This window comes from Ochotona princeps, chromosome 29 (assembly GCF_030435755.1).
Source record: "Ochotona princeps isolate mOchPri1 chromosome 29, mOchPri1.hap1, whole genome shotgun sequence".
NCBI classification, from domain to species: Eukaryota; Metazoa; Chordata; class Mammalia; order Lagomorpha; family Ochotonidae; genus Ochotona; species Ochotona princeps.
This window is the reverse complement of record NC_080860.1, coordinates 3,420,674-3,443,845: the sequence shown is the minus strand read 5'-3', so window position 1 is coordinate 3,443,845 and position 23,172 is coordinate 3,420,674. Positions and strand designations below refer to the sequence as shown.

The window sequence follows — 23,172 nt, the reverse complement described above, 5'->3', positions numbered from 1 at the left end:
TCAGCTTCCCACCCAGCCCCCTGCTGGTCCGCTGGGAAACCACGACAAGCGTGACTAGCTGGAATGTTTGGCCAGCCTGGACCAGCCCTGGCTGCTGCAGTCATCTGGGGAGTGAGCCACAAGCTGGAAGATCTTTCTCAAAATGGAGATTCAAAAGGTAATTAAAACAAGACAACTTTCCGGGCCTGGTGCTGTGACCTAGCGGCTAAAGTCCTCGCCTTGAACACGCCAGGATATGGCCATATGGGCACTGGTTCTAATCCCGGCAGCCCCACTTCCCACCCAGCTCCCTGGTTGTGACCTGGGAAAGCTTTGGAGGACGGTCCAAAGCCTTGGGACCCTGCACCCACGTGGGAGACCCAGACAAGGACCTGGGCTCCTGGCTCCAGATCGGCACAGCATCGGCCATTGCAGTCACTTGGGGAGTGAATCATCGGACGGAAGATCTTCCTGTCTCTCCTCCTCTCTGTATAAAAATAAGTAATAAAAATAAGTAAATCTTTAAAAAAAAAAGACAATTTAGGCCCGGCGGCGTGGCCTAGCAGCTAAAGTCCTCACCTTGAACGCCCTGGGATCCCATATGGGTGCCGGTTCTAATCCCGGCAGCTCCACTTCCCATCCAGCTCCCTGCTTGTGGCCTGGGAAAGCAGTCGAGGACGGCCCAAACCTTTGGGACCCTGCACTTGTGTGGGAGACCCGGAAGAGGTTCCTGGTTCCCGGCATCGGATCAGCACGCACCGGCCCGTTGCGGTCACTTGGGGAGTGAATCATCGGATGGAAGATCTTCCTCTCTGTCTCTCCTCCTCTCTGTATATCTGACTTTCCAATAATAATAAAATCTTAAAAAAAAAAAAAAAAGACAATTTTCCAAGTCCCCTCTGTCCATTCTGCACCCACTACAACAGCTACAAGGAAAACAGACACTGGGGACGATCCAGGGAAACACACCAGGTACGGGTGCAGTGACGGCCAGGAGGGCCTCAGTAGCTCCATGTCGAGATGGGGGCAAGCACTTGGTTCATCTGCTGCTTTCCCAGGATCATCAGCAGGGAGCTGGATGAGAAGTAGAGCGGCCAGGACTAGAACCAGTGCTCACACAGGAGGCTGGTGCGGCAAGCAGCAGCTCGACCTACCGTGTCACAGCTCCAGCCCTCTGCTTACCAGCTTACAGGTGGCTAAAAGGGGGTCCCGGGGTGTGGCTGTGAAAATTCCGTACAACTGGGTACAAAACACCGGCCAGGGGCTCACTTGTTTTTTCTAAGATTTTTTGTTTTGTTTTGTTTTTATTGGAAAGTCAGATATACAGAGAGCAGGAGAGACAGAGAGGAAGATCTTCTGTCTGTTGATTCACTCCCCAAGTGACCGCAACAGCTGGAGCTGAGCCGATCTGAAGCCAGGAGCCAGGAACTTCTTCTGGGTCTCCCATGTGGGTGCAGGGTCCCAAGGCTTTAGGCCGTCCTCGACTGCTTTCCCAGGCCACAAGCAGGGAGCTGGATGGAAAGTGAAGCTGCCGGGATTAGAACCAGTGCTCATATGGGATCATGGTGAGTGCAAGGCGAGGACTTTAGCTGCTAGGTTACCGTGCCGGGCCTTAGGGACTCACTCTAACTCTCAGAATGGCTTTCTCAGGGAGCAAGCTTGAGCGTCCAAGGTTGAACAGGTGCTCCAGGTAGGTCCTAGGCCCTAAGGACAAGCAGGGTGGCAGGAAGCAGCTACACAGCTGGCCCTACAGTACACATGCAGTGTGACGTGCTAGTAATTGAAACATGGAAACACTACAACGTGCTTCTACACCCTGACTGGGGCCTGGGGACCCCAGGAGGCACAGGGGCTCCTGGGCCTAGAGAAGGCCACCCTGATTGGAGGCAAGTAGCCTGGGCTGGGCTGGGAGGATAACCAGGTCCAGGAGAAAAAAACCCAGGCAGAGGTCAGAGGTCGAGGGTCAGAGGTAGTACACTTTATTGGTCGGGGGTTCTCCCAACATCTCGTGCCACCGTCCCATCACCCAGAGGAGAAACACGTCTCGCAAACATCCACACAGACCTCCCAAATAGCAGAGCAGTGGGCGGGGACGGGGGAGCATGGGAGGGGGCTGCCAGCCGGTGCAGGGGGAGATGGGGTGGGGATGAGGCAGGGCTGCGGGCACCCCAGCAACCCTGCCCGGCATGGCCAGCCCCTCCGCTGTTGAGGTTCGTGGTGGTTCACAGTGAGACTGGCTCCGACTGGCAGGCAGAGGGGGCCTCAAGAAGGGCACCCCTCCCCCTGCTGCTCCCCCCCCAGCCCTGGCCAGCCTCGGGGCGCTGGGAAGGGGGGGCCCAGAGTGCGGTTTCTGCTACCCTCTTGGGGCGGGAATCCCCACCTCGCCATAGGAGGGAGTCTCGTTCTCCACTGAGCCTCCCTGACTCAGGAGTTTCTAGCACATCTTGGTGAACTTGCCCACTGCTACTCCCAAGAAAGAACAACGCTTTGAAACCTAGGAGTTGACAGGGCAGCATCCAACCAAGCAGTTGGAACCCTGGTGAGACCTTGGTGTAAGAAGGGAGCCCTGTTGAGCTTGGCTCGGAGCCCCTGGAGGGCCGGGTCGGGGCTCCTGGCAGTGCGGGGAGCAGGCTGGGATGGGGCGAGATGCAGGAAGCAGTGACACACGGAGGGCATGGCAGGTCTCCCTCCAGGGTGCAGAGGGCAGCAGGGAAGCTTGGTGAGGAGTTGCCCAAACACATGTGACAGGCGAGAACCCCTCCCAGCCCCAGGAGAAGCGGCGCCCAGGGACAGGCTCAGGCCTTGAGACATCCGTTGCCTGGCGGCTCCGTGCGGCCCGCTGTGCAGTCCGAGGCGGGCTCGAACCCCAGCATCTGGCGCTGCACCAGCTTGGCGTAGAGGCCGCCCTGGGCCAGCAGCTGCTGGTGAGTGCCCTGCTGCACCACGCGGCCCTTGTCCAGCACCACAATGAGGTGTGCCCGCTCTACCGTGCTCAGCCGGTGTGCCACGATGAGCACTGTGTGCTTCTGCAGGTTCCCGTGGATGGCCTGCTGGATCTGCAGGGACAGCAGGCAGTGCTGGCGGGGCGCTGGCTGGGGCCTCACTGTCCACCACCCCGCTCAAGTCAGAACAGGACCTGGCCAGGGCTCGGTACTCAGGGCACAGGCCCCTCCCCTTGGTCCTCTGGCCTTCCGGTTGCTTCTCTCACCCTTGTCTAGCCTGGTGGCATGGCCATCCAAAGCTCAGCAAGTGAACACGGGCCCAGCATCCCTTGGCCCCGGCCGCTGCTCACCGCCCACACCAAGGCGGGGCACCAACGGCCGAGTCTCCGCCCCGCCTGTGTCCTTCCACATCCCCATCTGCCACATGGACTGAAACTACGTTTGCAGCACTTCTAGCTCAGCACCCGCTCCAGCGGTCTGCTTCTACTTCAAAGGCCCAGCCCCAGGGCACAGCTCGGGCGTGAACCTGTCCATGTGTGACCCTGATACTGGGCATGCGACTTCCTGTCTCTGTCCAAATCCACACAGCAGGGCAGTACCAAGAGGAACCCTGGGTGAAGCGCGCATCTGCTCAGCAAGTGCAGCAACTCAGCGAAACAAAGAAACAAGGGCCAGACAGTGCAAAGTGGCAAGCCGTGCCTTACGCTGCCGGAGATGGACAGCAGGCAAACGGGCAGCGGGCTCAGGGCGCCCTGCGACATGCCTCGTTCACCTGCAAGGCTAAGCCAGCTCTCAAAAACAGGGTCAGGCACAGTGTGCCAGCTTTCCGTACGGGCGCTGGTTTGAGTCCTGGCTGCTCCACTTCTGACCTAGCCCCCTGCTAAGGCATCTGGAAAAGCAGCAAAGGATGGTCCTAGTGCTTGGGACTCTGTGCCCACATGGGAGATCCAGAAGCAGCTCCTGGCTCCTGGCTGCAGACTAGCTCAGTTCTGGCTACTGCAACTATTCAGGGAGTACACTAATGCATGGAAGATGCCTGTTCTCTCTAGAACTCTGCCTTTCAAATGAGCAACTAATTGAAAAAAGGAAGAAGAAGAAGAACGAAAATGTATATTATAAAAAAAGCTATGCATGGATTTTGGGTTTAAAAGTCAGCGAGGCAGGAAGTAGAGTTCCCATGGAGCCCCTCTCACCTGCTCCCAGGGTGCACTGTGATGAACACCTTGCAATAGTGAAGCTAGCATTGATTTCATTAGTTCATGACAACTGCTGAGTTAGTACAAGTAAAACAACCATGTGCATGCAATTTCATGAAGGTGTTCATCCGCTAATTCCTTTCTGCCACAAGCTGTTTGAAGTGCCCCTCTTGACCATGACCAGAGAAGGGATGAGGCCAGCTCAAGGACGCAACCTCCAGCTGCAGGCCAGGGGCTTCCAGCCTCGCTCCCTGGCCCAGCATGGGGCTTCGGCTCTGTCTGGCACAAGGCTGGGCTACAGGGACCCCCCTCTCCCTGCCCCACCTGCTGGGTAGAGGGGCTGAGGACACACTGACCCCGTCACTCACCAGGTACTCGCTCTCGGCGTCCAGCGCGCTGGTGGCTTCATCTAGGATGAGGACAGGGGGGTTCCGCACCAGAGCCCGGGCTAGTGCCACACGCTGCTTCTGGCCGCCTGACAGCTGGGCGCCCTTCTCCCCGGTCTCTGGAGGTGCAGGCACACGGCCATGAGCAGGGGGTGAGGCTGGGCCTCCCCTGCCACTGGGGAGCTGGGCTTTCCAGGGAAGGGTTCCGAGGGGGCTGGTTGACAACCCCAACGGCTCCATCGCTTCCATGGGAGACACGCAAATGGGTACAAAGACAACACTTCCTGCTGGAACCCACTGCTAACCCATCACACTGGTGAGGCCATGGGGACTGCATGCCCTGCCTGGAGCGGATGGAGGCGGCAGAGCCTGCAGCTGGCCGAGAAGGGCTGTGAGGCATGGCCAGGCTCTGCCAGGCTGAGCCAGTACCGGCTCCCAGATCCCTCCCTGCACGTGCTGCACACACAGCAGCAGGGCAGGGGTCGCCCAGCTCACACGGTACGGCCAACGCACAGAAACAAGCACCCCAGGGAAAATGCAGACATCACCAACTCCCACTGCTCATGAAGGAAGGAATAAGGTCGCCTAGAAGGACCTACACACTGGCGGCTCATACAGCTGGGCAGCCACAAGGCCCGGGGAGGCTGCTGCTCCCCAACAGGGCGCTTAGGAGAAGCAGCCACACGTCTGGTCTAAGGGTTGGATGAGGCAGGAGGACTAAAACCCAGAAGGACACAGGGCAGCAGCAAGGGGAGGGATCTGGTGGGGGAGGAGGGACCAGCCTCCCACAGGCTGTCTGTTCTCCACTTTATTGTCAAAGCAGACAAGTGCTGGGCTCTCCGCAGCTCAGAAACAATGCAGGGGATGAAGAGCCTGGGGCGACACAGCGCTCACACAGGGGACAGTTAACATGCTGTGAGCTCACAGAGGCTACGGGCCGGCCTGGTGCGCAGCTGGGAACACCTGCAGTCCGTAACAGCTGGAGCCCAGCTGCTCAGCTCCAGCCCAGCCCCGCAGTGATGCGCCTGGGAAGGCAGTGCGTGAAGGCCCAAATTCCCGGGCCGCTGCCCTCACGTGGGGGAGCTGGCAGGAGCTCCTGGCTTCTGGCTTTGCCCCGGCCAAGTCCCGGCTGCTGCGGCCATTTAGGGATTGCACAAGCAGATGCAGAAGAGTCTCTTTCAAATAAACACACCTTTTCAAAGAAAGTGCCCAGGACACAGCACGGGAGCCTAGTGGCTAAATCCTCGCCTTGTACGCGCTGGGATGCCATAAACTGGAGCACCAGTTTGTGTCCCAGCTGCTCCACTTCCCATCCAGCTCCCTGCTTGCAGCCTGGGAAAGCAGTAGAGGATGGCCTGGCACCCTACACCAGCATGGGAGACCCAGAAGAGGCTCCTGGCTCCTGGTTTCAGATCGCCTCAGTTATGGTCGTCGGGGAGTGAAACAATGGATGGAAGATCTTTCTCTCTGTCTCTCCTTCTCTCTGTAGATCTACTTTTCCAATAAAAATAAATAAATATATTTTTAAATGCTGAGAGTAGATATTAGGAATTCTCACCACAGAAGTTCAGAATGCAAGAAATACTAACATGCTAATTAGCCTGAAGTAAACAAAAGTATACCTCTTACAAATGTCATGTCAGATAACATCGGGTACATACAATTCTATTGTCAGATTAACATTCCACAGACTACATACATTTGTATGATTTAGCTCACCAAATTAAAAATATTAATTTGCTATTATAAAAGCAACTGATTCTAACAATTAATACGACAACTACTTTAGTAACGAGGGGCTAGGACAGAGGTAATGGCTGATAGCATCGGGAATATGCTAATGTCACTTAACAGCTCCCTTTAGGTTATGTACTGTGTTTTAATGATTTGCTTTTATTTTGTTTTTTATCAGTTTAATTTTTTCAACTTTTTTTAAAGGACTTTATTTTTATTGGAAAGTGAGATACACAGAGGAGGAAAGACAAAGAGGAAGATCTTCCGTCCGATGATTCACTCCCAAAGTGACCGCAACAGCCAGAGTTGAGCCAATCTGAAGCTAGGAGCCGGGAACCTCTTCTAGGTCTCCCAGGGTCCCAAGGCTTTGGGCCGTCCTCGATTGCTTCCCCAGGCCACAGTCAGGCAGCTGGATGGGAAGTGGGGCTGCCGGGATTAGAACCGGCGCCCTATGGCTGCCAGTGCTTACAGGTGGAGGATTAGACTGCTGAGTCACAGTGCTGGCCCCTTGGTTTTTTATTTAAGATCTGTTTATTTGAAAGGCAAGTGACAGAGAGGGAGATCTTCCATCTATCTGCTGGTTCATCACTAGCTCAACAGCTGGCAGAAGCCAGGAGGCAGGCGCTTCCTTCAGGTCTTCAAAGTGTGTGCAGGGATCCAAGAACCTGGGCCATGCTCTCCTGCTTTCCTAGGTCATGTGTAGGGAGCTGGAGGGACTCGCATGGAATGCTGGCACTGCAGGTGGTGGCTTTACCCACTGCACTTCCATACCAACCCCAAGAGCTGCCTTCAAAATCACCACTTCACTCCACGAAGGGCTAGGAGGTGGTGCAGCGTGCGGCCTAGCCCGAGGGAGGGAGCCCCAGCATCCCTGTCTGGCACAGGGCAGCTGTGCTGACCCTACCTGTGCTGTATCCATCCTGGAGCTCCATGATGAAGCTATGGGCGTTGGCCTTCTGGGCGGCCTCCACCACCATCTCGAAGGGCACAGCGGGCAGGCCATAGGAGATGTTGTCTGTGACGGACCGGGCGAATAGTACAGGCTCCTGGCTTACCAGGGAGATCTGGGGGAAGAGAACAGGAGGGTAGGCAACGCCAGGAAAGTGTCAAGCCGGATGTCACCAGCAGCTTCGCGGGCCAGGGCCTGGCTGGCGCCAGGGGCCTCAGGTCTGAAACCAGATCTGGGCCTGGCTGCGTGCGCTGCGTCCCTTGCCTGAGCCACAGAGAATCGGTGGCCTCATGCCAGCCCTCTGGGCCCCCTCCTGCAGGCCGTGCATATGGAGGCTCCAGCCTAGCTCCAAGCCAAGTTCCTGGCTCAAGAGCAAGCTCTGTATCACCACCATGGGGAGAAGACAGGTAGTGCGGGGTTGGGGAGAAGCCGGGAGGAGAGGCCAGGCAGGAACTCCATCGCTATGCGAGAAGCAGGCCATGAATGAGAGGCTAGCATTGTGGCCCGGCGGCCAGCCTCGCTCCTGAGGCAGGGCCTGGACTCCCGGCTGCTCCACTTTCCATCCAGCTCCCTGCTAGTGTGCCTGGGAACACAGCGGAGGAAGGATGAAGTGTTTGGGCCCTGCAGCCCACATGGAAGCTCCACTTAGAGTTCCAGGCTCCTGGCTCTGGTTTGGTGCAGAGAGGGAGTGAGCCAGCAGAGGAAGGAAGATCTCCCTGACTTTCAAATAAATAAATCTTAAAAAAAAAAAAAGGACAAATACAGTTGTCTGTTGGCACCCACAGGAGACTGACACCAAAGACGACAGGGTCTCCATGCAGTCTGCAGTGCTTGCAGGCCCCTGCGCCCTTTGTGTGCGCCCAGGGTGAGCACCCAATGCGGCCTAGCACTGCGGACGCAGCAGCCACAGGGCCCTGCCCGTCTAGGCCTGCCTGTGTTTGGCACAGCACCTGCCCATCTCTCGGCATCCTTTTCCATGCTGCATCAAGTGGAAGTCCAAGCCGGGCACAGAGATGGTAAGAACCATGGGCAAAAGAAGACGCCCTCCTCCTGGGTGAAGGGGCTTCCAGCTGCCAGAATGTTCTATCGCTTGCCCTGGGAGGTATTGTTCTGGTGAGAATGCTTCGGCCTGTGTGGCCACCACTTACCACCCGGTGCAGGTACTTGTGGTCATAGGCGCCAATGGGCTTGCCGTCCAGCAGCACGCGGCCCCCCTCCAGGGGGTAGAAGTTCTCCAAGATGCTCACGCACGAGCTCTTGCCACTGCCCGAGGGCCCCACCAGGGCTGTCACCTTGCCCGGGGTCAGGCTGAAGGAGACATTCTGTGGGGAACACGGCGCTCCAGTGCCAGTCACTGGCCAGGGGTGCTCCTCCCAGGCCACCCCGGGCTGCTGGGCCTGGATCGTTCACCTCTGGAGGACCCTGGACCTGGCAGCTGCCCAACTGGTTCCTGGGTCTCCACTCCAGCCCCCTCCTCCGAGAAGCCCTCCTTGACTCCGCAGACATCCCCTGACAGCACCCTGGGTATCTTCTTCTCTGGGATTATCTGCTATGGCTCTGTCTTCCCCAGCTGGTGCCCAACCTCCTGCAACGAGCCAGGGGCCCCGCCTTAGGCGCCCCTGACTGGCGTGGAGGAGGCGGACGAGGGTCAGAGGAGGCAGCCCTGAGGTCCCGCCTCACCTGCAGGACCTGGGTGTGGGGCCGTGTGCGGTAGGTGAAGGTCACGTTCTCAAAGTCCACGCGGCCTTCCACGTGGTCGGGGGCCAAGCTTCCATCATACACCATGGTTGGCTTCCGGTCGATGAACTCAAACACCTTCTCGGCTGCGCCCACGCCTTGCATGAGGCCACTGTAGACGGAGCCCACGGACTGCAGGCGGGGCAGACACAGGGTCCTAGCCTGCCCGCCCTCTGGCACCCAGCACTACCTGTGGGAGCTGAGGGGTAAGGGGCTGGGCAAAGCAGCAGTTCTGGGGGTCCTGGAGGGACCCCACTCCCACCAATACAGGAAACTAAGAGATGGTGGTGATGCCAGGCGGTGCGCTGGCTGTCAGAGTGTCCCCGCCACTCACTCTCCTGCCCCACTCCCAAGCTGGAAGGGAAGCGGAGCAGCAGGAATGTGGCAGAGTGGGAAGGGCCTGGTTGTTCGGCTGCAGGCTTTACAGTGAGGCCCCACAGGCCCGGCCCCTTTCGCCAGCCCTCTGTGCATCCTGCCATGGGTCTGTGGATCTGAATCCAGGATGTCAAGTCCCTCAACCAAGGGAGCTTCCTGTCATCACCCACCACTGTGCCTGTCAACCCTGGGCAGACAGTCTGCCCTTCACAGCCCTTCCCGTGGCCCGGCATGGGCCTCCCTCCCTCCCTGTCCCATCTCTACACTGGCATGTGTGTAGTCACAGGTGAACACTGCAGGTCTGGGCAGCAGCCTCGGGGGCCAGCCTGTACCTCCCGGCTGGGCTTGCCATCTGCTTAATCCCTCTCGGGCCCCCTTGCTCCTGGAATCCTGCGTGAAATCTCACAGCCAGCCAAGCCACTTCTAGGATATGGGTGAGCCATGTTTCCCTAACGCCTGACCGTGGGATAGGCAACCTGCACGGGACACCCTGACTGTGGGGGAGGCTGGTTGCATGGGATGCCTTGTGACACACATCCATGCCCCCGAAGTGTTCCAGAGGCGAGGATTCCTGGCGGCACAACTATGGTCGCATCACCTGACAGCTGCAGGCAGCCCCAGAGCTGATGTAAGCTCAGGCAGATGCCCCGCCCCTGTGGGCTCAGATGCCAGGTGTACACCACAGGGACACCCCACCCCTAGGCCGCCCTCACCTCCATGCAGTCCCCCAGGACAAACTCATAGATGATGAAGGCGATGAGGTTGCCGCTGGTCATCTGTCCTGTGATGACGAGGTGGCCCCCATAGTAGAGGATGCTGACCTGGACCACCAGCAGCGTGAGCTGGGGGCCGAGGGGGTGAGAGGGCTCGGGTCAGTGGGCCCGGTCCTGGGAGCCTGACCACCCCCAGCCACCCCTACAGGGACATCCTCCCCAGAGCCTTTCCCAACGCCCTGGCATGCCCATGCCATCCCTGAATGCAGAGAGCTGGAGTGACTCAGCTCAGGTCACACAGCAGAGCGGGATGCTCAGGTGTCCACCTCACCACCCACATCCCCTGAGGGAAGGACTGTGTCCAGGGGCCCTTTGCTTCCTCCCTGATAGAGCGCCCTTCTACCCTCACACCAGGGCCAGCTTCCAGAGGCGCCCCCTGCAAGAGGACAGGCGGCTCTGAGGTTCAGGCCCCTGAGACGGAGGCACTGCGGCCCCTTCTCTCCTGGCTGGTGCTTGGTGGGGAGGCAGGGCCCTGCCAGGCTCAGTGCATCCTCGCCGTCCCCGACGCTCTCACAGAGCAGGTGGACTATGGTGGGGCACAGCTGCCCTTGGGGCACAGCCTGATCCCCTCCTTGGTTGCGGGGAGGGCCTGAGCTGGGCAAAGCAGGAGCTGCGGCCTGACAGCAGCAGACGGGCACTGGCCTGAGTCCTGGGTCTGGGGTCTCCCCCACCAGATCCCCTGCCCAGCATCTGGTAGCATGTACCCCGCTGCCCCAGACGTAGTACATGTAGGCGGCTGCCTCTTTCCTGTTGAGCTTATACACTTGCTGCAGCTTCCTCAGGTACACCTCGGCCTCCTCCTCCTCGTTGGCGAAGCTGCGCACTGTCTTCATGGCACTGATGGTCTCCTCGGCTGTGTTGCTGGCTCTGGCCAGGGCGTTCTGGACCTCCTTGGACAGCCTCTATGGGCAGAAAGCGGGGCGAGGAGAAGGAGACCCCAAACCAGGACAGTCTCCTTGTCGGCTTACTGTCAGCCTGAGGGCCGCTTCCATCCCCAGTGGCTGCCAGCTCTACCTGGGGGGCCCAAGCAACAGGGGGTGACCCAGCTCGGCAGGCGCCTCCAGCGAGCAGGCTCTCGGGGAAGGGGCCATCTCCCAGGGGTGGGGCTTGAGGATGAGGTCAGCTCCAGCACCCCAGGGAAGCCTCCCCAGACCACGCAGGTTGGGGCAATGCTTTCTAGGAAATATCTTCCACCTGCTGGTTCTCGCCCCCAATGCCAGGCTGACGCCCCTGTGGGTCTCTCCTCTGAGCTAGGCAGACACTTGGCCTGACCTCTGCTGCTTTCCTAGGCCATCAGCAGGGAGCTGGCTCGCAGGTGGGGCAGCAGGGACTTGGAGCAGCAGCCCTTGTTGGTGGAGACTTCACCTGCTACAGCATCCCTGTATCCTCCTCCTTGCTGCTCCGTCATCCCTGCTCTGCAGGCCAGGGGCACCCAGCATGAGCTCATGAGTGACTGCGCCCAGCAGAGTGCCTTGCCAGCCCCGCTCTCTGGGCCAGGTGTGGGTGCTGCCAGGTGGGGGTGCCTACCTTGTAGTATCTGCCGTAGACACTGGACACCATCATGATGATGGGGAAGCCCATGAAGGTGACCAGGGACAGCTGCCAGGACAGGCTGAACATGAAGACCACCACGCCCGTGACCTTGACCGTGTTCCTCAGAAAGATGTTGATGTTCTGAGACACCAGGTCACTGACCATGGTGGTGTCCGAGGTGAGGCGGGAGATGAGGTCACCTGAAACGCCCAGCTGTGAGGCCCACGTGCAAGGGGGTCCCTGAGGGAGCTTGAGGCGCTGGCAGCCCGGACCTCCCCTCCGCCTGGGCAGCCCCTTGAGACAGCCACCCTGGGCCCTGCTGCCCCAGCACCTGCGGGAAGCTGCACAGGTCCCCTCCGGGAGTGGCAGCAGTCCAGGCCCAGGGCTGCTGAGGGGCCAGCCCTCGAGGCTATGTGCACTCTTTCTGGGGAGGGTGAGGACTCTCCTTGTCCCTTACAGTCTGGGCTGGAAGAGAACGGGAGGGGAAGGGGCAGATCCCCTCTCCCCTCGTGCCGACACTGGGCTGACAGCGCCCAACTGACCTTGAGGTGCTGGCCAGTATTGGTCCATTCCACAGGTGGGAAAAGAGAAGCTCAGAGCGGCCAAGTCGGCGCGTGGAGGGACCAAGACTCAGACCAAGCTGGCCAGCCCAGTGCGTGCGTCCCAGCTGGATGCTGTGTTTTGCCGCCCTGGCCAGTGTCTGCCTGCTGAGGTCCAGATGAGCTGGCCACAGGCCGGGGCACACTTGGCCCTGTGGAGACCTTGGGTGGCCTGGCCAGGGTCTGATGGTGCCTCAGCCTATAACAAAGCTGCAGGTCTGAGGCCAGGCCACAGGGCGTGTCCACTCTGAACTTGACAGAGGTAGACCATGGAGACCATGGAGCCCCTGGGGAGAACTCACCTGTGCGGTTCTCATCGAAGAAGCTTGTTTCCTGGGACACCAGCGAGCGGAAGAGGCAGCTGCGCAGGCGCACGTTGAGTCTGGCGAACACCAGGGTGAAGATGCCGCCCCGGGTACCTGCGGCAAACGAGCTGATTGCAGATGAGAGACGTTACAGTGTGGCCTTCCACAGTGACCCCCCAGCCCTCGGGGCCTGGCCTGGCAGCTCACTCTGTGAGGGGACAGGGGCCCAGGGTGGGCGAAGGACCCAAGTTTGCCTGCCAGGCCCCCATTACTCCAGGGACGAGGCCCTCACTTAGGCCACATTCCTGCTGGGCAAACACCTGGGAAGGGGAGGCTGAACCCAGCTTCAGCGACAGGAGCGAGTTGCCATGGTGAGCGGCTGAGGGCCAGGTCCACCAGGGATCCCAGCCCTTCCTCCTGGGTGGGGGCAATGGGACGGGATGTGGGCTGGCGGGCTGCCTACCTGCCGATGGCCAGCAGGCACACGACGGTGACAGCCGCGCTGAACTGCTCCATGCTTTTCTGCAGGACGATGCTGTCAATGGCACGGCCCGTATAGTAGGGCAGGAAAGTCTCTCCTGGGGGAGGCGGGCAGGCAGGGTTCAGAGTGCCCACAGCCGGGGCGCCCACCTCTGCTCATGCCCCCACAGGGCGCCAACTCCCCGCATGCGGCTGCATCCCTCGGCAGCAGGGTTCAGAGTGCCCACAGCCAGGGCGCCAACCCCCCGCATGCGCTGCATCCCTCGGCAGCAGGACCCCACCTGGTGCTCCCCTGCTCTGCACGGAAAATGAGAGTAAGGTCGAGGCCACGGCCAGCCCAGGCCATGCAGCTGACCAGGGGCTGGCAGGCAGGACGTCAGGCCTGCTGCAGAGGGCGCAGAGGCCAGCTGCTGGATCCGTGGGCCACACTCATTTCTGGCTCCATCATGAGCCGGCCTACTGCAGTCGTCCCAGCCTCTGGGTGGGCCCTGTCCAGCCGGCCAGACGACTCCTTCCCCACCCGTCTAAGGCTTCCCTATAGCAGCAGGCTTAAGGTCAAGTGTGAAGGGTGGGGATAAAAACCCAAAGCTACTTCCAATACGGGGTCCCTTTCTCTGCCCCACCCACTGCCTTCTGGAGGCATCCCCTGGGCTTTCTGTTTGAAACTTGGTCACCTGCGCAAGCTCATGAGAAGGCAGGGCTTTGGGGAGTGAGGGAGCGCTGGGGGCAGAGTGGATTGGAACCTAAGGGAGGGGTCTGCGCTCTCCTCCAAGTCAGCTACCTCTGGAGGACCCAGGGGCCAGGGGGCAGAGCCCAGCAGACCTCAGCACAACATTAACAACACCACACACTTCTGCCGTGCACTAATGACACAGCCTGTGGCACCAGTGGGCCAGGGCATACGGGCCGCTGTGCCTCTAAGGGACGCTATCCTGCAGCTGTGTCCCTGGGCAGAGTTTGGCCTGAGGCTGGGCCCACAGCAGGTGCTCAGGAAAAGTCAGCCAATGACTCCACTGGCCAGGCCTTCCCTGGCCAGCTCGCCCAGGGCTGGCTTGCATGGCTGGATAGCAGCAATCCGCGGGGTTCTGGTGCCCCCTGCTGGACTTGCTGGGGAAATCGACAGGTGGTGACCTCCTTGGGTTCTAGCGCCACAGCTATGGGTTCTGCCTTGGTTTACCCACCCAGAAGACAAGGACGTGGGGAATGTGGCCCAGAGCGCTACGCTAGCTCCTACCAGGCATGCACAGAGCCCCCACGCACCGGCAAACCTCCACCCAGAGCCACACGGCTCTCATTTGCCCTGCCTCGGCCCCTGCCCCCGGCAGCCTGTCACTCCATGCCGGCGTCTGCAATGGCCGGTGTAGCTGGAACAAATGGAACAGCAAGGCTGGGGAGTGGGAGACGAGGTCAGGTCACTGTGGGGGCAGGAGGGGGTGACTGCGGGACCCCATAGGATTCCAGTTTTCACCCTGGTGGGATGGGAGCTGTGTGAGTGGGGTTTGACAAGACCCCATCCAGCTCCCTGCTTGTGGCCTGGGAAAGCAACAGAGGATGGTCCAAGGCTTCAGGACCTGTGCCTGCAGGGGAGACCTGAAGGAAGCTCCTGGCTCCTGGCATCAGATCAGTTCAGCGTCAGGTGTTGCGGCCATTTATGGAGTAAAGCAGCGGATGGAAGATCTCTCTGTAGCTCCTCTACAAATTGTCTTTCCAATGATAATAAACATATCATTTAAAACTTCATTTACCTGGAAGGCAGATTTGCAGACAGAAGAAGAGACGGAAGTGGGGCAGGTTTTGGGCCGTCCTCCACTGCTTTCCCAGGCCAAAGTGGAGCAGCTGGGACATGAACCGGCGTCAGTGTGGATACCAGTGCTTGCCTTTCGGAGGATTAGCCGCTTGAGCCATCACACTAGCCATCACACTAGACGTTTTTTTTAATTGGAAAGGCAAATATACAGAGAGAAGGAGAGACAGACAGAAACATCTTCTGTCCGTTGGCTCACTCTCCGATTGGCTGCAATGACCTCAGCTGAGCTGATCCAAAGCCAGGAGCCAGGAGATTCTTCCAAGTCTCCCACCCAAGTGTGGGGTCCCAAGGCTTTGGGCCGTCCTCGACTGCTTTCCCAGGCCACAAGCAGGGAGCTGGATGAAAGTGGAGCAGCTGGGATCCTGGCTTGCAAGGCAAGAATTTAGCCACTAGGCTATTGTGCCAGGCCCCTGTCTTTCTTTAAGATTATAAAAGTACAGAGAAACCTTGACAGTATTAAATATTTCTAGACTGGAAAACAATGACAAATTGACGGCATCTAAAGCCCACCAGGCCTCATGCTTTATCTCACTGAATCCTCACAATGCCCCACATCCCCAGGCAGCCAGGGAGACTAAGGTTGGCCTGCTGGAATAGCGGCCTCGGGGCCGGCACTGTGGCAAGCCGGTTTAGCTGCCGCCTGCAACACCAGCATCCCATGTGGGCACTAGTTCAAGACCTGGCTAGTTCCACTTCCAATCCAGCTCCCTGCTAATGCACTTGGGAAAACAGATAAAGATGGCCCCAGTGTCTGGACTCCTGAACCCACATGGGGGACCCGAAGGAAGTTCCTGGCTCCTGGCTTTGGATCAGCTCAGCTCCAGCTAATGCAACCATTTCAGGAGTAAGCCAGCAGATGGAGGATCTTTCTCTCTGTATATCTGTCTTTCCAACAAAAAAATAAATATTTTAAAACAAGGAGATTAATTCTTAAGAAAATTATTTGAGGGCCTGGCACAGTGGCCTGGTGGCTAAAGTCCTCTCCTTGGATGTGCCGGGATCCCATTTGAGTGCCAGTTTGTATCCTGGCGGCTCCGCTTCCCATCCAGCTCCCTGCTTGTGGCCTGGGAAAGCAGTCGAGGACGGCCCAAAGCTTTGGGACCCTGCACCCATGTGGGAGACCCAGAAGAAGCTCTGGGCTCCTGGCTTCAGATCAGCTCAGCTCTGGCCGTTGTGGCCACTTGGGGGATGAATCATCAGACAGAAGATCTTCCTCTCTGTCTCTCCTCCTCTCTGTATATCTGACTTTTCAATAAAAATAAAATAAATTTAAAAAAATTATTTGAAAGAGAGAAGAGCTTCTGTGTGCTAGTTCACTCCCTAAATGGCTGCACTGGCCCGAGCTAGAAGCTTCTTCTGGGTCTCCCTCACGTCGGCAGGGACCCAAACACTGGAGGAGTCTTCTGCTGCTTTCCCAGGCGCAGGAGCAGGGAGCTGGATCAGACACGGAGTAGCAGGGTCTTGAAGCAGCACCAACGTGGGGTGCTAGCGTTAGGGCAGCGCCCTTATCTGCTACACTACATTGCTGCCCCTCACCTGCCTCTTCGGAGACCATCAGGGCTTCCTTTCCACCCCCAGGCTCCGTCCATTTTAGTGGAAAATGTAAAATCAGGGTAGCTCTACATGCTGACTGTGACCTTCCCAGCTCCACACCCAGACCCACTCCTGCTTTTGTTCAGGCAGCGCAAGACCGTCAAACCAGGACTAACGTCCCCCTCTCCAGAGAGGGCCCAGGAAGGTGCTCAGCATCCAGGCCCAGATCCGGACCCAGGCCTCTGCCCCTGCTGCTGGAGGAACGCCTGGCCCCCTCAGTGCACGGCCCCCACGGTGGCTCCTTGCACAAGCGCTCCCTCTCGCTATGGACAACACACCCGGGTGCTTCCAGCCTGCGGCCCCACAGCAGGGATGTGCCCTGTGGACGCAGCAGCACTCACAGGAAAGGGGCACCCTCTGAGGGGGATGCGGAAAGTCACACGGCAGGTAATGTGGCAGCCGAGAAGAGGAGGAGGGCTGGCTGGTAGAGATCAGAGCAACACACGAAGTGTGCGTACAAGGTGGGGAAGTGGGGCTGGCATGACGATGCAGCCTGTGGTGTCAGCATGCCACACAGGCACCAGTCCGTGTCTCTGCTGCTCCACTTCCGACCCAGCTCCCTGCCAACGTGCCCAGCAGGCAGCAGAAGGAGGCTGAGTGCTCTGGGTCCCTGCAGTCACAGGGGACACCCAGTGAAGCTCCCCGCTCCTGGCTTGGGCCTGACCCAGTCATGGCTGTCATGGGCATTTGGGGAGCGAACCAGCTGGCACTCTGCCTTTCAAACCAATAAGTAAATAAATGCAGCTTAAAAAGAAATGTGGGAGAAGCAATGAGTTCTTTTTGCTCCTAGCTGCATGGGGTAACACCACACACACACCTCAGAAAAGGAAAAAAGGGGTGAGGGCATGATTCCTTGCCCTCTTGGAAGCTTCCAGAAACCTGCCCCACAGTTAGCTCTGGGCAAGTGGCAAAGTAACCAGGGGAACACCAGGAGCAAAGCCTAGATGTCTACCTTTCCATATCAATGTAATACACGAACTGTGTGAGAGAAATACCAAATCCAGGGAGGGAGGAGCAGGTGCCCACGCCCGCCTGATACGCAGCGCCCTCACTTACCCAGGGCAGCCACGATGAGGAAGAAGGAGGCGGCCACGAGGAAGGCTATATCAGGCTTGGTGTAGGACAGCAGCTTCTGCAGCGTGGCCCCGGACGCCTGCTCGGGCGGAGGCCGGCCCTCGGCGGGGAAGCCGTCGGCCTCGGCGTCCAGGGCCTCGGCGTCCGGCCGCACGGCGGCCAGCAGCCACCAGAGCAGGAAGGAGGCGGCCAGCGAGATGTACGTCCACACGAAGAGGGCCCAGAACCATGGGTCTCGGATGGGCCGGCGGACCTCGGAGAAGAGCAGCAGTTTGACCATGGTATAGGTGCCCACAAAGAGGCACACGAGGGTGATGGCCGTGCGCGAGGCCCGCAGCCGCCGGGGACCCAGGGCGCGGTTCTTGGCCACGCCGATGGTGGCCCCAAGCAGCAGGCAGCTGCGGTACAGGCAGGCGGCCCACAGGTCCAGCACCGAGTCGAAGATGTTGAAGTGGCGGATGTCCTCCAGCAGGCTGCGGTCCAGGTGGCTGAAGACGTAGATGGTCGTGGTCACGCCCACGTCCAGGCTCACGTAGGCCAGGGTCGCCACCACCGCCTTCCACAGCCGCATCCTGCTGGCTGGCGGTGGGCGGCACGTGGGGCAGCTGGGGCTCACGGGGGCGAGGATGCCATGGTCCGTGTGTGAGGTCCAATCTATAGCGGGGCAAGAGTGGGCATTGGGATCAGGGGTTCAGGTTGGGATGGGCTGCCCGTAACCTGGAGCAAGTTGCTCACCACCTCCAAACCTCAGTTTTGTCACCTGTAAAAGGAGAGGGCCGGGCGTCACCTGTAAAAGGAGAGGGCTGGGCCCACCACGTTAGCCTAGCAGTTAAAGTCCTCGCCTTGCATGCACTGGGATCCCATACGGGCACCAGTTCTAACCCTGACAGCTCCATTTTCCATCCAGCTCCCTGCCTGTGGCCTGGGAAAGCAGTCGAGGACGGCCCAAAGCCTTGGGACCCTGCACCCATGTAGGAAACCCGGAGGAGGCTCCTGGCTCCTGGCTTTGGATCGGATCAGTTCTGGCCATTGCGGCCACTTGGGGAGTGAACCAGTGGACGGAAGATCTTCCTCTATCTTTCCTCTTCTGTGTATATCTGACTTTCTAATAAAAATAAATAAATCTAAAAATAATAAAAAAGAGAGAGTGCCAACTTCCTATGGGGCCACCAAGGTTCTGTTTAAAACAGGGTTCTGCCAGGGACGTCACACTGGGCACCTGCCAGGCACTGGAGGCTGCTCTGTGTCAGGGACTGAACAGTGGAACAAGACCCCACAGGTCCTGGCCCTGGAGATGAGGAAGAGCCCACAGGGGTGACGGAATGCTAAAGGATATTGAGAAATCAGGGTGCAGGAGAGGGTGCCAAGGGGTGGGTGGCAGGGCAGAGCAACCGGGATGGTGGCATTGGGGTGAGACTGGGGGGTGGGCACTATGGGGCTACGTGGCTGAATAGGGTTTGTACAGGCGGGACAGATGGTGCCAGTGTCCTGGGGCAGGAGGCAGAGCCCTGAAGTTGGAGAAGCAGAGGCGTGGGGAGCAAATCCAGGCAACTTCACGGGCACGTCTAGACCAACGGAGCTCAGTGTGGAGTCACCGCGCTCCCAGCCTCGCCTAGCTCCTTCCAAACCTGCCGCCCCAGCCACAGAACTACCAGGGGAGACTGTGCCAGCCTGGGCACCATGCTGGACGCATGATAACGGCTGTGGGCTGTTATCAACCGCATACACCGGGCACCTGATCAGGGCTCATCTCCCAATCAGGCTTATCGGCAACCGCATAAGGATCCTGACCCCTTAGACCAAAAGACGGCACGGAGGCTGAGAGTAGGTGCACGGCCCAGGGACACTCGGGGACTTTTGCGTCTGCCTGGAAGTTTCCAGAATCTGTCTTTTCACCCCGTGGTTTTCTGAATGCGGATTCTGACCAGGCTGCAGGGATACTGCCAAGTGGGTGTGGCGGTCTGGGTTTGGGAGTGCGCTCGGCATGGGGCCAGGTACATCCCAGAGTGCAACCTCCTGCTGGCGTTGGGGTGGGGCAGGGAGCAAGTGCTCTGAGGTGATTCAGGGACACCCCAGAGTCTTCAGGTGGGTATCTGTGAGCTGCGCCAGCCTCTGCCCACCTGGGGCCTGACCTCTCCCAGGGAAGGGAGCAGAACCTCCCACTCTCCCATGGCACGGCTGGGGACGGCAGGACCCAGAGAGACTCAGTCCAGACACCAGCCAGCTGCGGCTGCAGGTGGAGGCCACTGGCTCCTGACTCCTCACCCGCTCACTGCATGCCTGGGACGCAAGCAGGTATCCAATAACTACAAGTCGCACAGAGTTACGCAACGCAACACCTCCTCCAGGCCGGCTGTGCCACACACCGCACCATGGGTTCACAATGAAACTAGCTCTGACATCATCTTCTAGCACACGGGGAACCTGAGGCCTCCAAACACGCCCAGATCACAGAGTGTGTGGACGGCAGCGCGGGAGCCAGGCAGTGCGGGCCAGGGCTGCCACCTCCGCTCTCACAGTGCCTGCTCAGGCCCAGGGCAAGATGAGGATGGGGACGGTGATGACCCTTCTGATTTACATATGTTAATACCCACAAATCCCAGGAAATTGATCCAGGAGTGATCCCTGCCTTACGGTGGAGAAAACAGGAAAACAGAGAGGTTAAGCTAGGCATCCTGCCCTGGGTCACACAGCCAGGCCAACAACTCCAGTCCTACCCAACAGCCTCTCCAGGGTGGGTACAACCCCTGATGAAAGCCAAGCACCTCAGCCACAGAGTTGAGGCTCAGTCAGCAACAGCTTCTCCAAAGACAGCCAGGCCAGGCAGGGTCCCGGGCAGGGGCAGGGGAATGGGACGGTCAGATCCCCCGCCCCCGTGGCCCCTCGCTCTCTCTTGGCCCTGCCTCAGCTGCCGGCACAGGCTCCGTCTGCTGCAATGCAGAGGCTCCAGGGAACCTGCTAGTGGGGGAGCTCAAGCCAGAGCCCAGGGACAGGGAAGCTCCTGGCCCTATGCCCCTAGGCCGCCTGGCCAGGCCAGCGCTGGAGGAACCAGGCCCTGCCACCCCAGCAGCCACCTCAGCACAAGGGGTCCCCCAGCACCCAGAAGTGGGACAGTGGGCAGATGGCCAGAGACCTGGAGGCTGGACAGCAGCCCAGGGGCTTGGCCAGCTGTCCCGACTCTGGCCCCAGTCACAGGGCGAAGGGAGGATCCTCTGCCATCCCCTCGGCGGTCAGCCACCACCTGCAGATCCAGCTGTCTGCCTTCAGTGGACTCAACACCTTTCAGTCACTGCAGACTATAGAGGGGAAGGCAGAGCCCAGAGAGGGAGGAGGGGGGCTTGCTCAGCCCACCCAGCAGGTGAAGCAATGCGGCTGTGGCACCCAGGCTCCTGCCCCCAAGAGCTGGGCCCTTTCACTACAGGCGCCCGCAGGCGGAATCCAGCTGAGGTTGGGTTACAGTCCTCGCCAGGGACATGCCACTCCGTTATTTTTAAAGTAGCCAAGCAGGAAAGTGAAGGGGATGAGGCTGTCAGGCAGCACTGGAGAGAAGTGAAAGATGGGGACCCCCTGGCTGCTTGAAGACACATCCCAGCCCCTCCCCCCATACACCCAGGGTTGGCTGCAGCGCAGGTTGTGGGCAGCCGTGATGCACGCGGCCTGGGGACAAGGACAAACTACAGGGCGGAGGCCACCGCAGGCTCCACCCAGGGCCCAGCACGGGGATGGGGTATCCTCACCAAGGTCCTGTCCAGAGCTTACTTCCTGCACAGGGGGCGCTGTTCGGGTCATCTCCAGCAGCAGGTCAGGCTAGCCCAGAAAGGCTGGGAGACCACAGGTAACAGCCCTCACCACCCCACCACCAGCTGCCCCCAAGTCGGGCAGCAATGGGTGCCACTGCCCCACTCAGTCCCACCTCACCACCCTGCTGAGGGTCCCCAGGGTGGAAGCAGAGGAAGATGGCTGGGCCCAGGCTGGTCACTAAGGCAAGCAAGTGACCTCCAAGTACCCCTTATCCTGGCACCGTTTTACCCAGAGTGGTCACTGCCCACTCACAGCTCGGCAAGCACTGGACGAGGCCAGGTTAGTAGTCCTCGGAGGCAGGCTGCCCGGCCAACACTGTACCCAGGCACCACCCTGCCTCCCAAGCCAGCACTGGCTCACTCAGGAACTTGGGAAAGTTGCTCAGGTGCCCGGTGGCCTGGTCAGCTGGGCAGTGCAGGGTCTAGGAGTGGGTGGGGGGCAGACAGGGATGGAAGCCACCCCATCTCCAGGAGTTAAGGGGGAAGGCAGTCATCCCCACACGATCCTCCCTGTGCCCCACGGCATGCCTGGGAGGCCCAGGAACAAGGCAGGGGCTTGGCTTGGGAACTCGGGGTGCTGGGTGGCCACGGCCCACTGGCTAGCTGCACAGACCCAGGGCTCGGCTTTACCTGGGAGCAGGCCAGGGCCGCCCTCGGCAACGGCCACAGCCAGGGCTCCGCCGTGGGGGGTGGGGAGCCCTCAAAGCCGAGTGCTGAGGGGGAAGACAGCTCAGGGTGCCCCCAACACTCGTCCCCCCTCATTTTCCCAGAGGTGGTGGTGTCTGAGGGGTTAAAAAGATGGAACCTTGGCCCTGCGGGCGCCGAGAGGATGCTGCAGGGATGCGGGGCACGGGCCCGCAGGGCTCCGAGGAGGCGCCCACCTTGCAGCGAGGTGCCCCCTCACACCGAGGAAGGGGGTCAGCCGCCCCCCGGCCCGTGCCCGGCTCGGACGCCAGGCCCGCGGAGGTCCGGGGTCTGGGGTCCCGGGCGCCGCGCCCTTACCTGTGAGGCACCAGGTGGGCCGCGGCCAGGGGGCTGCCGCAGGCTCCGCTCGTCGGGGGCGTGGGGTCGCTCCGCCGCCGGGGGTCCGCGGGCGCCGAGCTCGCCCCGCGCCGCCCGCCCGCGCTGCGCCGCTGCAAGGTCGGAGCCGAGCCCGGCGGGCGCGGAGGCCGGGACGCCGCGGGGCGGAGCCTGGGCGGGGCGGGACATCCTGGGGGCGGGGCTTCCGGGCCGGGCCGCCCTCTCGGGAGGGGGCGGGGCCTGAGCGGCCGGCCTGCCCCGACCTCCCGGCGGGCCCCGCGCGGTGCGGCTCACCTGCCTCGCGGTGCTGTGGTCTAGCCGGGAGCTTGCTCATCAGGGCCGGCCTGCCCACCCACGAGGGTGCAGCAATTGATGCCCACTCACTCGCTCATTCCTTCTTTGGTCCAGCACCCGGATCCGGGCATCTGAGATCAAGCCTAACCCAAGCAGGACTGTACCCTCTCGAGCTGGCATTCTATGAAGGGAAGAGCAAGGGGGAAGCACCAAGAGGGGCTGAGCCAGGACTGAGCACTGGAGAGACAGCTGAGCGCAGAAAAGATACGCCCCACGACGCAGCCCTTGCACCGTAGGGGAGCTGTTCCGTGGCTCCGTGGCTACAGCTTCCCTCACCACCATCCCATCAGAGGCTGCATCGGGTCCTGGTCAGCGGCCCCTGAATGCCTCCTGGGCAGCAGCAGATGATGGCCCAAATGCTGTGCCTCCTGCCACCTCTGTGGGAGATCAGGATGCAATTTGGACTCTGAGCTTCAGTGGGCTTCGGCCCTGGCTGCTATTTGGGGGAGCCAACCAGTGATATGGGAGATCTCACTCTGTCATCATTTCAAATATATAAGTAACTAATTTCTTTGAATTTTTTTTCAGGGACCCAG

General features: G+C 59.9%; 1 protein-coding gene across 1 annotated transcript; it reads right to left on the bottom strand.

Moving 5' to 3' along the window:
- Positions 1–2,050: 2,050 nt before the first annotated feature.
- Positions 2,051–22,440, bottom strand: ABCB9 (ATP binding cassette subfamily B member 9). The gene is made up of 12 exons (XM_058656727.1): positions 22,265–22,440; positions 17,445–18,116; positions 12,972–13,086; positions 12,506–12,636; positions 11,599–11,804; positions 10,776–10,973; positions 10,012–10,140; positions 8,867–9,055; positions 8,335–8,508; positions 7,142–7,301; positions 4,486–4,622; positions 2,051–3,035 (listed from the first exon to the last, which is right to left on the bottom strand). The coding sequence occupies exons 2-12, from the start codon at positions 18,031–18,033 to the stop codon at positions 2,775–2,777; spliced, it is 2,289 nt and encodes a 762-aa protein (XP_058512710.1). The 5' UTR covers positions 18,034–18,116; positions 22,265–22,440; the 3' UTR covers positions 2,051–2,774.
- Positions 22,441–23,172: the final 732 nt, after the last annotated feature.

Excerpts from the sequence above, each read along its gene's own strand:
- ABCB9 (XM_058656727.1), bottom strand. The coding sequence starts at position 18,033 with ATGCGGCTGTGGAAGGCGGTGGTGGCGACCCTGGCCTACGTGAGCCTG. Across the intron at positions 9,056-10,011 it reads TCCTGGGGGACTGCATGGAG|TCCGTGGGCTCCGTCTACAG; the intron begins GTGAGGGCGGCC and ends CCCCGCCTGCAG. Across the intron at positions 3,036-4,485 it reads ACGCCGAGAGCGAGTACCTG|ATCCAGCAGGCCATCCACGG; the intron begins GTGAGTGACGGG and ends CTGTCCCTGCAG.